The sequence below is a fragment of the Malaclemys terrapin genome, chromosome 10 (genome assembly GCF_027887155.1).
Source record: "Malaclemys terrapin pileata isolate rMalTer1 chromosome 10, rMalTer1.hap1, whole genome shotgun sequence".
In the NCBI taxonomy this organism is placed as follows: domain Eukaryota; kingdom Metazoa; phylum Chordata; order Testudines; family Emydidae; genus Malaclemys; species Malaclemys terrapin.
The window spans coordinates 23,369,338-23,387,905 of record NC_071514.1 but is presented as its reverse complement, the minus strand read 5'-3'; the positions used below and the strand labels follow the sequence as shown (position 1 = coordinate 23,387,905).

The 18,568-nt window shown below is 43.8% G+C and overlaps 1 protein-coding gene across 5 annotated transcripts in view; it reads left to right on the top strand.

Annotated features, from left to right (window-relative positions):
* The first annotated feature begins 6,611 nt into the window (after positions 1–6,611).
* Positions 6,612–18,568, top strand: part of MYO5A (myosin VA) — a 193,597-nt gene continuing 181,640 nt past the window's right edge. For all 5 annotated transcript variants that reach the window (XM_054042993.1, XM_054042989.1, XM_054042992.1 and 2 more), the window contains exon 1: positions 6,612–6,806. In XM_054042993.1, the coding sequence (XP_053898968.1) occupies positions 6,780–6,806 (27 nt within the window). In that variant the 5' untranslated portion in view covers positions 6,612–6,779. The remainder of the gene's footprint in view (positions 6,807–18,568) is intronic.

Sequence of the window (18,568 nt, the reverse complement as noted above, 5' to 3'; positions counted from 1 at the left end):
GTGTGTACAAAAGCCTAAAACAATCCACTCCATTAAAGGGTGAACTCATGCTGCAATTTTACTTAATATTTAAGTAGAGCTCCACCATGCAGTTTTCCAGCTGAAGCTTTCATTTGGCAAAGGATGTCTGTTGACCGTAGCTTGAGCGTTCTCCCTGAATGTTGACAGGTGCATCACACTTCCTATGCAAAGCTAAACTAAGCACTAAATGTATGTTCAGTTACTTACTCCAGGAACAACTTTTGTCTTGATCTACACCCTTGTGTAAAGTTGCATATTCACAGTATGCACTGAGATTTGTTTGTTCATTTTGAAAAAAAACAAACCTCTACCAAACTTAAACGTGTATGTTCCTTTATTTGAATCTGGCTTGCAATGGAATATGGAGCATTTTTTGTTGCTGTTGTTGCTTTGGTCTCTGTCCCAGCCTAACTAAAAGCAGATATTTTCAGGAGTTATTTTTAATACTACTTTACCCAGTAGCAAAATAGTGTGGCATGGAGACTAGCAATGACATTTTCTAGAAGCTGGATGAAGGACTTGAGTCTTGTGAATGTTTTTATTTGCTAAGTTATGAAATAGCGATGTATTTAAAAAGCCTACAAATAAAAACAAACTTTAGTGGCCTGTTTTAAATCTTTATGTAGCCTAAAAGTAATTAGTGTTTCTTTTAAAACTTTGCTCCTGTGTAGTTGTTCAGCTGTAGACATTACTGTGCCTTTCTCCTGCATGCTGCTAAGATGTTCCTCTGTTTGTGAAGTAACCACCAGTGGAGAATCCTGGTGACGTGGAGTTAGTTGGATGATATGGAGGCAGAAGTCCAGCCTGTCTAGAATACAAGCCCATCTAGAATACAAGCCCTTCTTTATGGTGAAAGAGAATTCCCATTATAGTTGTGTTTAGCTGGATTTGAGAGAAACGAACATTAAGAAAATCATGTCCAACACTTCAGAATGTAGCAGCTTCCAGTTACTAAGGATTCTTGATGGATTATGTTCCATTCTATATGCATCCGAAGAAGTGGGCTGTAGTCCACGAAAGCTTATGCTCTAATAAATTTGTTAGTCTCTAAGGTGCCACAAGTACTCCTGTTCTTCTTTTTAAGGATTCTTGAATATCTAGCCATGTCATTTAGGTGCCTAAATGGGGGCTGTGAACTTTTGTGAAGATTTGGTCAGAGCTCTAGGATAGTATTTCTATAAGCTCAAAGGGGTGCTGTTGGCTATTAGCACTTTTGCTTAAATAGAAACCAATCTAAAGATGTGATAAATTCCTGTTAGCACATACATAGCAGAGTCAAGACAAGCTTTCAAAAGGCTGGTATATTTCCCCCATGCAGCTTAAATGTCTATTTTCTGAAAGCTCCCAGAAACCCCAAACTTAGTACAGACTGCTCAACACATCCTATGGCTACCTCTGTCTCAAGAGGTGAGAGATGTATAAAAGCATGTCTCTGACTGCCTGTATCCTATGGTAAAACCTCCTCCCTCCTCTAGTTAGTAGAGAGGCTTTTAACGATGACTGGCATGTGGGTACTAGGTGAGAAGGAAGCTGTCCTTGCTTATTTCCCACAACTAGAGATGGTAGCACAGATTCTTGGAATGCATGATGAGTTTAATATATGGGGGAGGAGAGGGAGGAATGTAGCCTCTGCTTTTTGTTTCTTCTGCAGAGTTGACTATGTGCAAGTCCAGGCCCATAATGCAACGTAGGCTATGTCCATGCCAGCACTTTTGTTGGTAAAACTTCTGTTGGACAGGGGTGTGAAAACTGCCCCCCCCCCCCCCCCGGCTGACGTGCTTTTCACCGATAAAAGTGCTGGGGTGGACATAGCCTATATTACATTATGGACCTGGACTTACACATCGTCTTTGTTTCTTCTGCAGAGTTGACTCTCTCCTGCTGATGTAGCTACTGCTGCTCGTTGGGGTGATTTAATTATGCCAATGGGAGGACTCTCTTCTGTCAGCATAGAGCAGTGACACAGGAAATCTTACAGCTGCACCAGTACAGCTGTGCCATTGTAAGGTCTGTAGTGTAGACAGCCTTGGAGAAGCTGTTCTAAGTTAAACTGCCATTGACTCCAAGGGCCCAGTCCACCAGCAGGGGTAGACAAGCCATTCCATGCCACCTATGCCAGCAGCATGTATTGATTCAGTGCCACAGGATGACTCCCCCTATCCTGGGGTGGTCCTGTGGCCAGCTAAAGAATCCAAAAGTTATAGTGTGGCACAAAGAAAGCTACCCTGCACACCAGGATGTGGGCCTAAAGGCTCAAATGGAATTATATGGGGCTGAAGGTGGAGCAGAATTTCTCTTCAACAGTTGAACCAGATCACAAAATGGGTATACGCAAGAGAGCTTTAAATGACTGGGTAATGCTTTTTTTAATCTTTTAGAAAAAATTCTACTTCAACTGTATTTTCTTATTCTTAAATGTCTGGAAAGTTAACTCGCAACATTTCCTCTGCTTTGATTTGAAATCCAGTATAAAATAGTGTATATGAGAACCCTGTCAAGTGACTGACTGCATCTAGGTATATTACAGGAAGGCTGTTCCTAAAAACTGTCACTGCCTCTAAATCCTTGTCTTAACGGTCTTGAAATCTTAGTTCAGATGGAATTGTGCCCAACCACTAGTGTGTTTTGGGTACAGGCAAATATTTCTTTTTTATTTGTAATTGGAATTACAGTTGGATCCTGGGCTCCAACTGTAAATGGCTTGTACAATAATCCACTGTTCAATCAAGCTCCTCAAAGAAGGTTTTTGGATTGCATTTAACGTACGCATCATCCCAAAGAAACAAGATAGATGTTATACCTGAGCAAGTGCATAGAGAGCAAATTCAGGTCCCTTTTAAAAATCAGTAAGTTCATGTACCCAGATGGAGTGAAAGATGAAAGTATCAGAGAGAGGAGACAAGTATGTGGGCAATGGTGACAGAGAATAGGAAACACCAGAGGGGATATCCTGTGGTCAGGAAGACACCAGCTCCAAGGGAGTGAGAAATTCAGTGAAGAATATAGGATAAACAGGCAAGAAGAGGCCCATAAGAAATGCTGCGAGGGAAAGGACAACAATCACAGTTTAAAATTAGACTGAAAAAAAACACCAACTTGTAAGGTTTATTACTTATGAAGGGTGTTTGACAGTCCCAAAGTCCATTTGCTGTTTATCCACAGAATGGATATGAGGAACAGCTGTGTAAACTTCTCAGCCAAAAAGCCTGAACCTTGAACTGGCAGGAATAAGAAGGTAGTTCATGCCTCTTCAAACCATAGCTTCTTGCTGGGATGCCAGTTCTGATAATGGCAACCTGTCTCCTAGGAAAACAAGGAGTCTGGTGGCACCTTAAAGACTAACAGATTTATTTGGGCATAAGCTTTCGTGGGTAAAAACCTCACTTCTTCAGATGCATAGAGTGAAAGTTACAGATGCAGGCATTATATACTGACACATGGAGAGCAGGGAGTTACTTGGCAAGTGGAGAACCAGTGTTGACAGGGCCAATTCAATCAGGGTGGATGTAGTCCACTCCCAATAATAGATGAGGAGGTGTCAATTCCAAGAGAGGAAAAGCTGCTTCTGTCATGAGCCAGCCACTCCCAGTCTCTATTCAAGCCCAGATTAATGGTGTTAAATTTGCAAATGAATTTTAGTTCTGCTGTTTCTCTTTGAAGTTTGTTTCTGAAGTTTTTTTTGTTCAATGATAGTGACTTTTAAATCTGTAATAGAATGACCAGGGAGATTGAAGTGTTCACTTACTGGCTTGTGTATGTTACCATTCCTGATGTCCGATTTGTGTCCATTTATTCTTTTGTGGAGGGGACTGTCCGGTTTGGCCAATGTACATGGCAGAGGGGCATTGCTGGCACATGATGGCATATATAACATTAGTGGATGTGCAGGTGAATGAGCCCTTCTGAAGAAGTGAGGTTTTTACCCATGAAAGCTTATGCCCAAATAAATCTGTTAGTCTTTAAAGTGCCACCAGACTCCTTGTTGTTTTTGTAGATACAGACTAACATGACTACCTCCTGATACTTGTCTCCTAGGAACTGGATGATGATGATAATTTGGTTAATAATCTGGACAGATTGACAGAGTTGACTATATCCCTTTGACTATTACTCTTCACTAAACAGCTACAACTTCCTGCTGAACCACCATCATAAAATATGCTATTCCCCCTCCCCCCCAGCTCCTTTCTGCCCCCTTCCAACATCAGTAGGTACTCCTTTTAGCGCATGATTAAAGATCCAGGGCTAGTATTTAAGATGTTTGAAATAGGGCTCCATTCTTTCTCCAGCTTTTTCCTTATTTCCCTTTTGCTGTCTTCCCTCTCTCTTCTTCACTTAGCAGAGGTAAGGAAGGGAACACAGCTAGTGGTTAGAGTATTAATGGAGAGTCAGGAGACTTTGGTTCTATTCTTGACTGCCAATGTCTTTGTGTGATTATGAGCACATTGACATTTTGTACCTCACTGTAAAACTGGGCTAATAATGATTACCCATCACATTTGTATGATGCTTTGAGATTCTCAGCTGAAAATTGCTCTTTAAGCACAATTATCCACCCCATCCAAAGGTCCCACTTAAAAGATTAAAGTGTTTGAAGTTTGCAGAGCCGTTAAGGTGGTGGTTAAAGCAGTGAGAGGGTGTGTTTTAATAACAGGCCATTTTGAACAATGTGGTGCATTCCAAAGGAAAAGGAAGAAATGTTCTTGGGAGGTGTATAGTTTTATTTCTTTTCCCAAAGAACTTTTGCCATAACCAACACTGGAAGAGATTTCAACTATTTATTAAGCCATAAGCAAGTATGTGTACTGCATTGCAGCTCCCCTCTCAAGACTCAACCTGAATGTGGACTCTAGTGCCCAAGCAACAGCAGCTGTGCACAGGCTTCACTGCTGCTGGGATGATTCTCTTGACTTCCACCGTGGAAGCCAGAGATGCAAGTCCATATTATGATGGCCATGTGTGGCCATCTTTTGCCTTCTTCCTGTTACAATCTGACAGATGCTCAGTTTTTCAAAGATGTGCATATCTAGATCTGCCTGTGTGGTAGGATTTGTTTGCCTAGGTTTGGTACATGCAGGTTCTTAAGAATTTGGGCCTATAACAGAGATTGCCAAAAGCGAGGGGCAGGGCATTATCTATCCCTTTGTCCCCATTCACTACACGATTGGCATAAGGAAGAAAAGCTACAGAGCAGTTCCCAGAAGTGAGGGAACAAGGTACAATGTCCTAGTCTGCCTTCAAGGCAGGGCTGGATTAACCTTCCATGGGCCTGGCACCAAACATGTTTGTGGCCCCCATGGAGGCAATGGAGCAGGGCGATGGGGAGGTCAGGCCTTGGAGCCAGGGGCCAGCCAGAGGCAATAGGGCATGGCATAGGGGTTTGCCCAATACAAGAACACTATTTACAAACTGGCAGTTGCCAGATGCACGGTGGCTTGCCTGGCCCTGTGCTGGCAGCATACCCCTTCCTCTTGGGGGTGGGCCAATGGCAAGCCACACAGCTCCCCAGCCCAACACTCCCCAACTCCCTATGGCCTGTGCCCCCTCCCAGGACCCACTATGCCAAGTGGCCCCCCAACCTGCCTACAAATGCACAGTGCTCTGCACAACACCACCCCTGCCCGGCCTCCCCAACCCAGACTTCCTAGTGCCCCAACACACACACCTTCCCCACCACCTCACAGACTGACCCACTCCCCCCACACCCTGCCTCCTGGCCACATTCACCAGCCTGCTGGGAGGTGACTGTCTGCCAGGCTGAGCCAACAGTACAGCCAAGGCTGGTCCTGAGGCCAGGAATCGCTCCATCCCTTTGGGAGGGGCGCAATCAGCCAGGCCAGGGCCTGCCCTGGCTGGGCTCCCTCAAGCCGCACTTGCCTGGAGGGGCCCAGCCAAGTCCCCCACATGGTCTTCCTGCTCCCTCCCCCCTGCCCGGCTGAGACTGGTCAGATTGGTGCCTTGGTCTAAGTTCTCCCCTTTAGCCATCACCACCTACGGGCTGGCTGCCCCAGACCGAGATCTCCCTACCAGTGAGAGATTGGCACTCCCTAGGTGGTAGTGGTGTAGATCTAGCCTCTCCAAATTGGGAGTCTCTCCCTCTTTCTAACCTGGCGGTTAGGCAGCCAGAGGAGCTGGTTCTTCTCCCACCACCCTTGCTGATGGATGGCAGGAAGAGGAGAGCACACACACATCTAAGAGAGTGGTCACGTTTTAGACACAGTGGGCAGGGACAATTTCCCCCTGTAAGGAGGAGAAGGAGGAGGGGGCGACCCCCACCTGGACAAAATGAATTAGAAAAATGAAATGAAGACCAATCCTTGTTTCCACTGCTTATCCTTTAGCTTGAAGGTCTGGCTGCTCCCTAGACCTGGACCTGGTCCCCCTCGCCTCTGCCGCAGCTGGCTGCTCTCTCAGCCCTCTCCCCCGTACAGCAGCTGCGTGGCCCCCCGCCCCTGTGCAGCCGGCGGGAGGCAGGGCGTACCGAGCAGCAGCCGCGGCTGCAGTGGCCCGTCTGACAGAGGCTGAGCCGGGGCTGTCTGCTCCCGTCCCATCCCTCATACCCACAATGCACAGAGCGGAGCAGCCCGAGCCCCATCCCCGCATTACAGGTAACTAACAACATGGCGAGCCGAGCCGGGCCGGCGCTCTGAGCATCCCCCCGCTGCCTCACAGCCGCCGCGGGCGGCCAGGGCGGGGCAGGGAGCGGCTGCGCCTGCCTGGCCGCCGAGCCGCGCACGGGAGCCGAGGGCGGCAGCGCGATGGCAGTCTCCGAGCTCTACACGAAGGTAAGGACCGGGCCCCCCGCGCTGCGGCCGGGGAGGGGGTGGCGGGGAGAGAACCCCCGGCGGCGGGCACCAGCCTCCCCATCCGCCCGGGGCTGGCGGGGGAATGAATGAATTAAAAGGGTGGGGGAGGGGTGGCGGCCGGCCCCTGGAAGGGGGGGGGGCTGGCAGGCAAGTGGGGGGCTCCGAGGGTGGGGGAAGGGGCGAGCGGACGTCTGTCCACTTCCTCCTGGCTCTCCCCAGCTCAGTGACTCGCCGGGGGCAGTGGTTGTCCTTCATGCAGCCCCGTGGACAGCACACCAGCGGCTCTGCAGCGCTGGGCAGCCAGGAAGTGACGGAGCTAGGGAGTGAACCTCGCTAATGAGCCTTTCCAGCAGCATCTTTCCCACTTCGTCTGTGCCCCTTTTCTGACCTGAAAGTGAAAGGGCTCAGGAAGAGGAAGGGATAGCATCGGTGTATGTAGCATTGTGGACATTTCCTTATCGTGCACACTGCCACCTCTTCTTACCTTGTGCCTTCCCAATATGGATACACGGCTGTTTAAAAAGGACTAATATTCATAATCTCCATTGCATGTTTGCTTGAACAGTTACTTTCTAATATATTTTCACTGGCTAAGGATGTCACACTGACTTGATTATAATCTGATGGTTTTTGTTTTACTCCACATGCTAGCTAAAGAATTGCAGTTTAGGCGATACATGGATTTTCATCCTCTGTTTCTGTTCTTCTGTCAGGATATGGAGGCAGTGGATAGTTAGGTTATGCTAATGGAGTGAAGAGACAGATATAAACCGCCTGGATTTCACAGGAAGAGGCATTAGTCACCTTGATGCTCCATTGTCAATAAGTCAGGCTCTGAGATTCATACTGGTGATTTTTTTAATGTAAATTCTGCTTATAGCCTTCCCATATCAGACATAGCACAAACCACATTAGAACAACCATTTCAGCATAGTTGAACAATCAATACTCTAGGTATGTGGCCGCAGTTATTTTTAAAATGACTTTTATTGATTATTTTACATTGGTCTGTGTTGTTCAGCTATCATCATAGTTTCTAAAAATATTGTCCAATTCCTTAAAACCTTCTGCTGAAACATACAAGGTAGAAAGCTCTCTAGTATTAAAACCAGGGGTGCTGAAACAATTTTTATAGTAGGAATGCTGTCGATGGAAACCATGTATTGGTGTTTGTTATTACTACTTCAAGCCAGGGGGTGTGGCAGTACCCCTAGATTCAGCACCACTGATTAAAATTAACTTTTTTGGTGACACTTCACATTTAGATTATATTGACTCTTGGATTTGATTCAGAATCTCTAGTGCCAGCAGTGAGGCAGTAGACTACTTTTTTTAGTAGGGTACACTAGTCAAGCAGACATCGTCTTCTAATGTTTTTAGGTCCTGTAATTTGGTATCTAATCAGTTCATGCATTGGAAAGATCAATGTGAAAGCAGTGTGTAGATTTTGATGACAGGAAAGATTGCAAATTAAGGTCTGTTGAAATGGACATGTTATGTATTAACAATAAATTAGAGAGAGAGAGAGCATGTTAAAAAACAAAACCTGGTAAAAGTTATGCTCCACAGTTTACTTTATTTAAGGGTGACCGGGACCATTGTGGTAATCTAATCTGAACTCCTGCAAAACACAGGCCATAGGATTTCACCAAGTGATTCCTGCATTAAGTCTCTAACTTCTTGTTGAGCTAAATCATGTCTTTTTGAAAGATGCCCAATCTTGAATCTGGGGTCACTTTTGAACATATTTGATGATGATCAATCTAGTTCTTTGCTTAAGGAGGGAGAATGAAATGGAACAGCAAATTTGTTTTTTGGATGGGCTGAAATCTTTCACCTTGTTTGAGGTATCCACCCACAAACAGAGAGATAATGGGTGTTGCTTTGAAGATAAATAGTCAATACAAACTCTTCACACTCTTTGTAGCAGGGCTTGAAAATTTCACTGGACACCTCTAAAAGTCTGATACAAAGGACTGAATGCCATATTCTCCTGGGGCAACACCCTGGTAGGAGGCTTAGGGTACATCTACACAGTAATTCAACACCTATGGTTGGCACAGGTCAGCTGACTCAGGCTCACGGGGCTTGGGCTGCAAGGCTGTAAAATAGCTACCTTTTTTCCCCACTCAGGCTGACGCTGGGCCATATTTCTAAATTATCCCTTCATATTTTAGACCGTCAATGGCTCCCACTTCCCTGCAAAACACACCATAGAAACAATTGTTTGTAAATTCATATCTGTTTGCAGCAAAGCTAGAATACTATGATGACTCAAGTTATCATACTAAGTTATAGAATCTTATGGGGGTAATTCCACTGTGCAAAGTTAAGCTTCCATTCATCTTGTGATCGCTGCTGTTGAAAAATCTACTTTGCTTATCCACATGTTGGTTTGTTTTTAGACACTGTGACCTGTTTAGACATTACTATATGCTTTTGTGGTTAACAAAACTTTGGATTTGTTTGAGTGACTGTAAAACAAGAAAAGGAGAACTTGTTAAGTGTGAAGAATGTTTGAGCTTTATGCCATGTTTTGTATTTCTGCACCAGTGAGGGGTCAACTGCAAATTCTGCTTTAAGGTATTATCTTCCCTCTGGAGGCCCTATTTAGTTTAAAAACGGTTTCCTGGGTACCATTGACAGGTGTGGGATTTTTTTAGAAGTTTAATGTATACATGATCTTTGTTTTACTGGTGCAATCAGAAATCCATCAATGACATGGAAGTAGTGTTTTGCCGTAAATGAATTGTGGAAATGTTGGTTTTTTGACATGTTACTTGGGGGTGGGGCGTGGCATTTAAGGCATAATACACCTTACAAGTGAAAGGATTCTCCTTTTGTCTTTATCTAGACTCAGGGATAGCCCTGATTCAGCGATTGGTTGCCAGAAATTGGTGTAGCTGCACTGGTGCTGGCCCTTAAGGGTACATCACTAGTGCAGAGATAAAAGATCTGTGTCATGGCTGCGGCTGGCCTGGATCAGCTGACTTGGACTCAGGCTGCAGGGCTTAAAAATTGCAGTGTAGACATTCAGTCTCAGGCTGGAGCCTAGGCTCTGGCACCCTCCATCCTCGCAGGTTCCAACTCAAGCCTGAACATCTTACACAGTGATTTTTCAGCTCTTCAGCCTGCGAGCCCAAGCAACTGACCCAGACCAGCCAGGGTTTTTTATTCCCTGTGTAGACATACCCTAAGAGTCAACAAGGGCAAGCTGGGTTTTACATCGGTTGAGTTAATCAAGGTTTATGCTTGCTTGAAGTAGAGGGCAAGTAAGCACACTTTGTCGTGGATATAGCACTCATCTGACCTCTTCTCCATCAAATGAAAAACCATTTTCAGTGTTGGATGTCAGCATTGCCCCAGGTGTTTTTAGAAATTTTCTTTCTGCCAAATTTGTGAATATCTATAAAACTGCACAAAAAATTAGTTTTTACATATGGAAATTCACAAAGCAGGTTAGAAATTGTCTTCTGTTCCTTTTCTTTTAAAACTGAAATGAAGAGCTTACATTAGGAACTTTTTTTGTCCCCCTTCTTCTACTCCTTTTTTTCTTTTTTGTATGATTGAGACACTTCCTTATCTGTACAGTTACTTGTGTACATCTTCACAGTCACATAACAAAAAAACTTTTTTTTTTATGTTGGGGACTGTGGTTTTCAAAAAATTTGTGTTGTTTGTAACCACCCATGACCAGATTATTAATAAAGGTGGAGAAAAAGATATTCCAAGATAGAACCTTTGTTTTCTCAGAGCATTTAGTGTTGCCTTTTGGGGACTTCTTGCCTCCCTTTCCAGAGTCTCCCACCTTTGAAGTAGCTAGTGCTGCTGACCTCGGGTCCAATCCAGTTTCTATTAAAGTAAATGAAAAGACTCCCATTGATTTCAGTGGAAGTTATATTGGGTCTTTCCTTAGATAGCTTCAGTTTTAGATCATGTGACTCTGCACGCAGTGTTGACCTTAAACTCTGCCAGCTTCTCCTTGGAGCTTCTCAGCTTTGGGTTTTGCAAGCAGTAACCCGAAATGCCTTCACTTCTAGTGGTATTTGGGAAACTGCATAGTAAAGGAAGTAACTTCTTTGTTTCAATTCAAAGTGCTTTATTTTAGTGCATATTTTGTTACTTGGCTCTTTTCATTGTGTGCACTTACCTCATTTGTTTTTGTGGAATGAGGTGTCCTGATTTGCTTTGGGTCCAGAACTCTCTTTGCTTGTTGAAATTTCACCCTGTATGTACTATTTGTAAAAATAATTTCCCAAGATAAATAAAAATGTTTTTATGAAACATGTTTTAAAAAAGAAACATCAGGCCCTTATCCTGTATTGATAACTGCATGAGCAGACCTTGGTACTTCAAGAACCCCATTATTTCAGTGGGGGTCAGTGCAGGCTCTGGGTCTGCCACTACAGTTCTCTGGGCAGGGGCAGGGCCTTAGTTAAAATAAACAAAGATCCCCTTGCAATGTTTCCAACCCAAACACAACACTATGCTGAGACTATGAAAGTGAAAATGACTAGAAACTATCTAGTTAGTATATTTAATGGTTCAAGATAAGACAAATGTAAAATAGCAAACAAATAGCATAATAGTGAAAGGTGATTTGAAAATTTGCTCACTTTAAAAAAAAAAAAAAAAAAAAAAAAAGTGATTAAAATTTTGTTTGCCTTAAGCCTGGAGAAATTCATTTAGCTGGCTAAATTAAAAAGACATTCATTTTGCTGCTATGAATCACTGTGTGTTGTTTTGGAGCTTTCTAAAAATTAAACAACAACTAATTGTCCTCAGAAAAAAAAGGTTTTCTGACAGGGTTGTACTACTGAATAATAGAGTGGTGGTAGTCATTCATTTTGACATACAAATTGTGCAGTGTGCTTCTTGGACCAGGAAGAGAGAGATACTTAGTATTCAAGCTCGTTTCTGTGTAGGATCACTGCAGCTCTGAATAGGGAGGTTATTAGGGAGATTAAACATATACTATTGCTGTTGTTTTAAGCAGATACATGTGTAAGATGGCAAGGTGTCTTTTATTTTGTATTTGCTAAACGTATCTTATGTTCTTGTCTTCTTGCCAAAAATCAATTGCAAACAGAAGAGGAAATATTTTAGCTTCATTTCTGCTTAAGAGACTGCTGTAGTATTAAAATAGAAGTAATAAAAACGTTATGGGTAAGTGCTATGCAAAATTCTGAGCAGTTGACTTTATTGCTGTTGTCTTCAAAATAAAGGCACGTAATATAGCATTACCTGTTGTAAATCAGTGTATGATTATGCCCTAAACCAGTGTTTCCCAAACTTGGGATGCCGCTTGTGTAGGGAAAGCCCTTGGTGGGCCGGGCTGGTTTGTTTACCTGCCCTGTCCGCAGGTCCGGCCGATCGCGTCTCCCAGTGGCTGCGGTTCGCTGCTCCAGGCCAATGGGAGCCGCTGGAAGCGGTGCGGGCCGAGGGACGTACTACACAAGCGTCGTCCCAAGTTTGGGAAACACTGCCTTAAACAATTAATTTATTATGCATTCTCTCTTGTAATCTTTTTCTATGGTTGGATGTTACATTTGTGGCCAATTAAACTGAAAAAGTCTCATCTTTCTGTAAGCAATTTATATCTATTATATATGTCAGGATTTTACCATTCTTGTTAATAGAAAATTTGAAGCCCTCCAAGCAAGATTTGTTAGTCTTTTTTATTAGTGTATGTGTAAGTATGAAGTTGTATTCTGTGCTTGAAGACCAGAAAGAGTATTAAACCAAGACCTCTTAAGTCAGAACTGTTCATTTTAACACTGAGTTTGTTCCAGGGAGGAAATGACGACATCATGGGTAGGGCTCTGTGTGGTCTGGGAGGTAGCAATCGGTTTGTGAAAGCTTCTTCTCATTCCACAAATAGGCTTTGAGAGGATGTATTATGCAAGCCTAATGCAAACTGAAGAACTGTAGCATCATTGGAAGCTGCTTTTTTAAAAAAAGCAGCTCTGCAGTGAAAAGGAAATTATTCATTGCTGCTTCAGACCTAATCTTGGGGGAGGGTACATTTCCTTTGTCGCATGTGGGGACTAAGCATGAAGCCCCTATTAATAATTGGTTTTGTTTATCTAATTCCTCATCCACAGTATTAAAAAATGTACCCTTTAATAGTATTATTGGAGTGCGGTGGGTTCCCTTCCCCCCACGCATCACCAGAAATCCTTGCAAAATAATAATGTCTGTATATTTAGCTGTTCCAAGTTATCATGTGTGTTTCTGCTGCAGTGACTCTGTAATGCGCACCAGATGGGATTAGATAGTTAGTTAGTATTTTTTTAGCTAGATAAATCATAGCTTTTCTAGTTGACGAGTTACTGGGCCCTACACAAGTAAGTGTGAATAAGAGTCAGTACTGCTCCTTCCACCACAAAATGCTCCATGTTAAGGGGTGAGGCATAGGGGAAGCAAATCCGGCAAACCTACCTGGTTTTCAGGGTCTCCTCAATAGGACTGCAAATCTCTAACAGTGGTCATGTCACTAATATCATCAATCTCCATGTATATCTCTAATGCGCCATTGAATCACTTTTGCTATTAAAAATTACACACTGAACTGCTTGTATCAAAGCAGTGGTTCACAATATTAAAACAGTATTCCTATATGCGGTGGTCTGGTTCCTCAAATATATTTCACCAGGTTTATGTGTTAGTGCAGTTGACTTCCACAAAAAGTCAAAGGTGACAGTAATATTGTATGTAGACAGCATGATTTTCCCTGTGTGTGTGAAATAGTGCATAACTGACAATTGTTTCCTGTAAAGAAAAGGCTACCCCACAGGGATGGCTACCCCCTATGGCTGTTAGACTTTTTTTCGTGATAGCTTCTTCAGTGGACTTAAGAGGTGCCAGTCATTTAATAACTGTTTTAAAGGGACAGTGATGGAACTTAGTTTAGTGTGTGTGTGCTCTTTTTAATTTGCAAAACCTAATGCTAATAGAACTGTTTGCATCCTTACTTATGTCCTGAACACTGGAACCTAACAGGAACATAGGCATGTGTACAGGCAGTTCACTTTGAGAAGCAAAAACTGGCCAAGCAGGTGCTCTGGTTGGTCCGCCATTGGTATAGTCAGGAGATATGTTTCTTACAGAAGTCATGGATTCTGTGGTGTGTTTTGTTCCCTCCTAGCCCTCCCTTAATCCCTGACTTTTGGTGTCTTGGGATTTTCCCGTGGGTGAATGACAGTGACAGCAGTATTTGAACCAGTTCACTGTGAACCCCGAAAGCTTCCGGAAATCAGGAACTCTCCTGATTAGTTAGTGATTTAGCTTGTGTGTGCACCTGGGAAGGGCAGACCATGAACTCCAGGACTTCTTTACTTTACTTTTGTTGTTGTTTGCATGTTTGAAAAAAATTGGAGGTTACCTCAGATCCAGTCCTGCAAACACTCACTATGGGATAGTGTTTGCTAGTTACTGTGAGTAATTTCTTTAAAAAATTATTTTTTAAAAATTTGGGATATCAAAGAATATCAGGGTTGGAAGGGACCTCAGGAGGTCATCTAGTCCAACCCCCTGCTCAAAGTAGGACCAATCTGCAGATCCCTAAATGGCCCCCTCAAGGCTTGAACTCACAACCCTAGGCTTAGCAGGCCAATGCTCAAACCACTGATCTTACAGTAGTAAGCAATATACCCCTCTGTGTTTGTGGGATTGGACAACTTTTCTATCGCTTCTGCTGATTTCACATTGGACCTGCACCCAATATGGAAGTTGGCATGTTTGGGTTCTTAGGGCTTGATCATATGCTCATCGAAGTTAATAGCAAAGCTCCCATCGACTTTAACAGTGGAGGATTGGGACTTTAACATACACTGTTGCTGTCACTGGGGTCAAGGCTGTGTGATCTCCAGTTATTTGAAAATACACCTTATTCTCAGCGTATTGTTTGACATTGCTTAGGCCCTTATCCTGCAAAGACTTAAACACACGCTTAACTTTATTCACTGCCTCAGTGGAAGTAATTACAGTGTGTAAAGTTAAGCATGCGTGTAAGGATCAGGGCCTTAATTTGTATTTTGTTTCATTTTAGGGGGATAACTTTGTGGTCCCCATTCACCTGGCATAATTTACATGGGAAACAAATGAAAATGTTTCCTTGATAAATTCCTTAATGGTGAGTAGCATGTGTGTAAATAAATTGCTGCTGCTGCCAGGAAGGGCTCTGACTATTTAAATGTATTTAATATTTATAGCAAAACCAGTTCATTTTGGAGTGTGGTGTCCGATTTTTCAGGCAGCCCATTGAGTCAATCACATAATTAATGGGCTCAGCTACTTATAACACAGACCACTCTTTGAATTGCACTCTGAGTGCAAGCAGCAGCCTTGTGTGGCACACACTGTCAATCAGGACTTTGTGAGACACTGAATGCCTCGCAATTACTTGCCAACACAAAAGCATCCAGAGCTTTTGAGCTGGTGATCTTGATGCATCTAGTTACTACACGCTTGAGGCACAGGAGCAATCTGCCACCTGGATTTTTTCTAAAGCCTTTCAATTGGAAAAATATTTAATCTTTGTGTGTTCTCATTTGACACCATCATTTAGTTTTGTTGCTGTTTCTTGTCATATCTGTGTGAGAAAATCTGAAAATGAGAGGATCAGAGATGGCCTGAGGCTCAAACAAGGCAGGTGACTGCTTAGGGTCCAGTAGTCAACAAGAGGAGTGTTTTTGTACTGTAATTGCACCAAATGGCTATCACACACACAAACATTAGGCCAGGTTTTCATATTGCTAGAGAGGTCTAAGGATTTGGCTCTACTGTATGCCTATGGACTGCAAATCCTAAACATGAATACCTGTCTGAGGACCCACACATGGTAAAGCTGGTTCTGGAGAGGATAAATTTGGCTAATTCCTAGGGATAGCAGGGCAACTAGTAGGAGCTCCAGGAACATGCCATATGGTTGGCCAATGATGCAGGTTTTACATACTGGCCCAAATTAAACAGAGAAAGAGACTCCAATGGAAGTTCTGTGGTAACAGTAATCATGTCTTGGTGCTTCGGCTACAGCTACAGCTCCTTCAAGTTTATTAGTGGAGGAAACAAGACAGTAACATAAGTCCAAAGAGCCATGTATCAATGAGAAAACGAGAGCAGTATCTAGTGGTTTAAATCAGGAAATTGGTAGTCAAGACTCCTCCTGAATTCTGTTCTCAGCTAACTTGTTGTGTGACCTTGGGCAAGTAATTTCATCTCTCTCTTTCTGTTTTTCCTATCTGTAAAATGGGTGCAGTAATATATATCTCAGGGGGATATTCTAAGGCCTAATTAATGCTTCTAAAGTGCTTTGCTACCCCTGGGGGAAAAGCACTACAGAGTTGTGTTGAAAACAGCTGCCATCACTAATTACTGAAATGATATCTGTGCCTGCCAATGGTAGCAGGTGTTGGAAGGACTGAAGCATAAAAGGCAATGGTGTAAGAGTAGGGAAGCTCAAACTTTGCTTGGCTGTGGAGTTCATTGGTAACTTAAGAGGAGTTGAGGACAGCACTTGACTTGCATTTGCCCTCCCTTTTAATGTGGGGTGTGATCCATTATAGTTGCTTACGAAGTAGGAGCAGAGTCTTCTCAGGCTACCCCTCTTTACTAAAATCTACGTGGCCACATGTTGAATTGTATATACTTCTGGGTTGCAGGCCTCACATTGTACACTCCTTATATAGGGAAAGAGGGGACAGATATGGACCAGAACAGGTCTAATCCAAGTGTAATTGGAGTAGTACACCTCTACCCCGATATAACGTGACCCGATATAACACGAATTCGGATATAATGCAGTAAAGCAGCGCTCCGGGGGGGGGGGGGGGCGGGGCTGCGCATTCCGGCGGATCAAAGCAAGTTCGATATAACACGGTTTCACCTATAACGCGGTAAGATTTTTTGGCTCCCGAGGACAGCATTATATCGGGGTAGAGGTGTATATTCAAGTGGGTTATCATCATGCTATTTGGTAAAAGTGTTTTTAATGAATTCTTTTAACACCTTCCTTATTTCTCCCAGGTTGCTTATCAAGTCTGTCGAACCTTCAGTTGGCTTTTAACCTCCCATGAAATAGTGACCTCAGCTATGGCTAGACCTACGGCTGGCACATTAATTAATTGAGATGGAACAAAGACTGCCACAAATAATTAATAGGATAATTGGCTTATGGAGTTAGCTTAGTTTTTGAGAGATGGGGAGATGAATGACAAAAACACAACTTGTACAATAGAGACCCTTCCAAACTACTTATTCTCCTGGTCTGATGATGGTCTAGATTACAAAATTAAATGCAAAGTGAAAGCAATGCTACTGTATATCTCATACCTTGCTTTATTCTTCAGTGGAACAGGTGAGGGGAAAAATGAGCCTCTGTTCTGTATGATATGTATAACCTGTATGCTCAAAAGGTCTGTTACACTCCCCCCCCCCCCCCCATCACCCTTCTGTCTCCTCTCCCTCTTTGAATACCTGTGAAGTGGCTTACCCCCTCCCCCTCCCTCCTGTAATGCTTGTGGGATGAGTGGGCTGCTTGAACAGCTGGAAGATCAGAAGAGCTCCCAGGCAGACAAGGTGTCTGGAACTCTAATTAGGCAGCAATCACACACCCAGTGCATGGATACTTGCATGGACACTGTCGGAGGTGGAGTGTGACCAACCAAATGCGGCCAAGTCATCTCTAGTTGCAGGCCACGAGGAGCAGGTCCTTAAAAGGGGAAGGGGCCATGTGCTCAGTGGTGCACTCACAAGATTGTACCTCACGTAAAGACCCTTCACCCGAACCGCCTGGACAGTGATTCGCCACATTGTGTTCCATCGTGCCTCGGGAAGACTTACCTTCATCGCACCGTCCATCGCTGCACCCGGGGACACTTATCTTGAAGGATCCTGACATCTCCAGTGCCGTGCCTGTCCTGGGAGCGTGAGTATGAGAGTGTGACACCCACCCCCCCTTCTTTTGAGCTTAGCTATCAATATAATAAACGTGCTGCTTTCTGCCAAACTCTGGTGGGTCATTAATCCTTCCTAAGCTTACTAGCTGGCCCAATTTCAGGTAACAGACTCTCCAGTTACCTTGCCATGTGATGGTCCCTACGGTATCCATGTTTTCAATGTAGTTAAATGAAAACTGTGAGTTTGTTATGTGGTAGTTTTAAATAGGGAAAAATGCAACATCCATATTTGCTATAAGATTTGAGAGATTTGCATATGGGCTCCTTATTGAAAGCGGATAAGCAGGGGTGGCACCAGGCACCAGCGCACCAAGCGTGTGCTTGGGGCGGCAAGCCGCGGGGGGCGGCCTGCCAGTCACCGTGAGGGCGGCAGTCAGGCTGCCTTCGGTGGCATGCCTGTGGGAGGTCCACTGGTCCCATGACTTCGTCGGCCGTTCGTCGGCGGGTACACTGAAGGCGCAGGACCGGCGGACCTCCCGTAGACATGCCGCCGAAGGCTGCCTCACTGCCGTGCTTGGGGCGGCAAAATACATAGAGCCGCCCCTGTGGATAAGACAAATAAATAATTCGTTGCTACTGGAATTACTTATGTTTTTCAGTTTCTCCATTTGATTATCACAAGACAGTGGGAATCTGCCGTTATTTTTAGTGACTTAAATTAAAACACTCTCACTCTTTGTGCCGCTGGAGAAATAAGCTAAAATATTGTGAATCACTTTAACAATGAGGGAATTCATTGCCCCAGCATGGCTTGTCACAGGTTATCCTTGCAGATTTTCATGG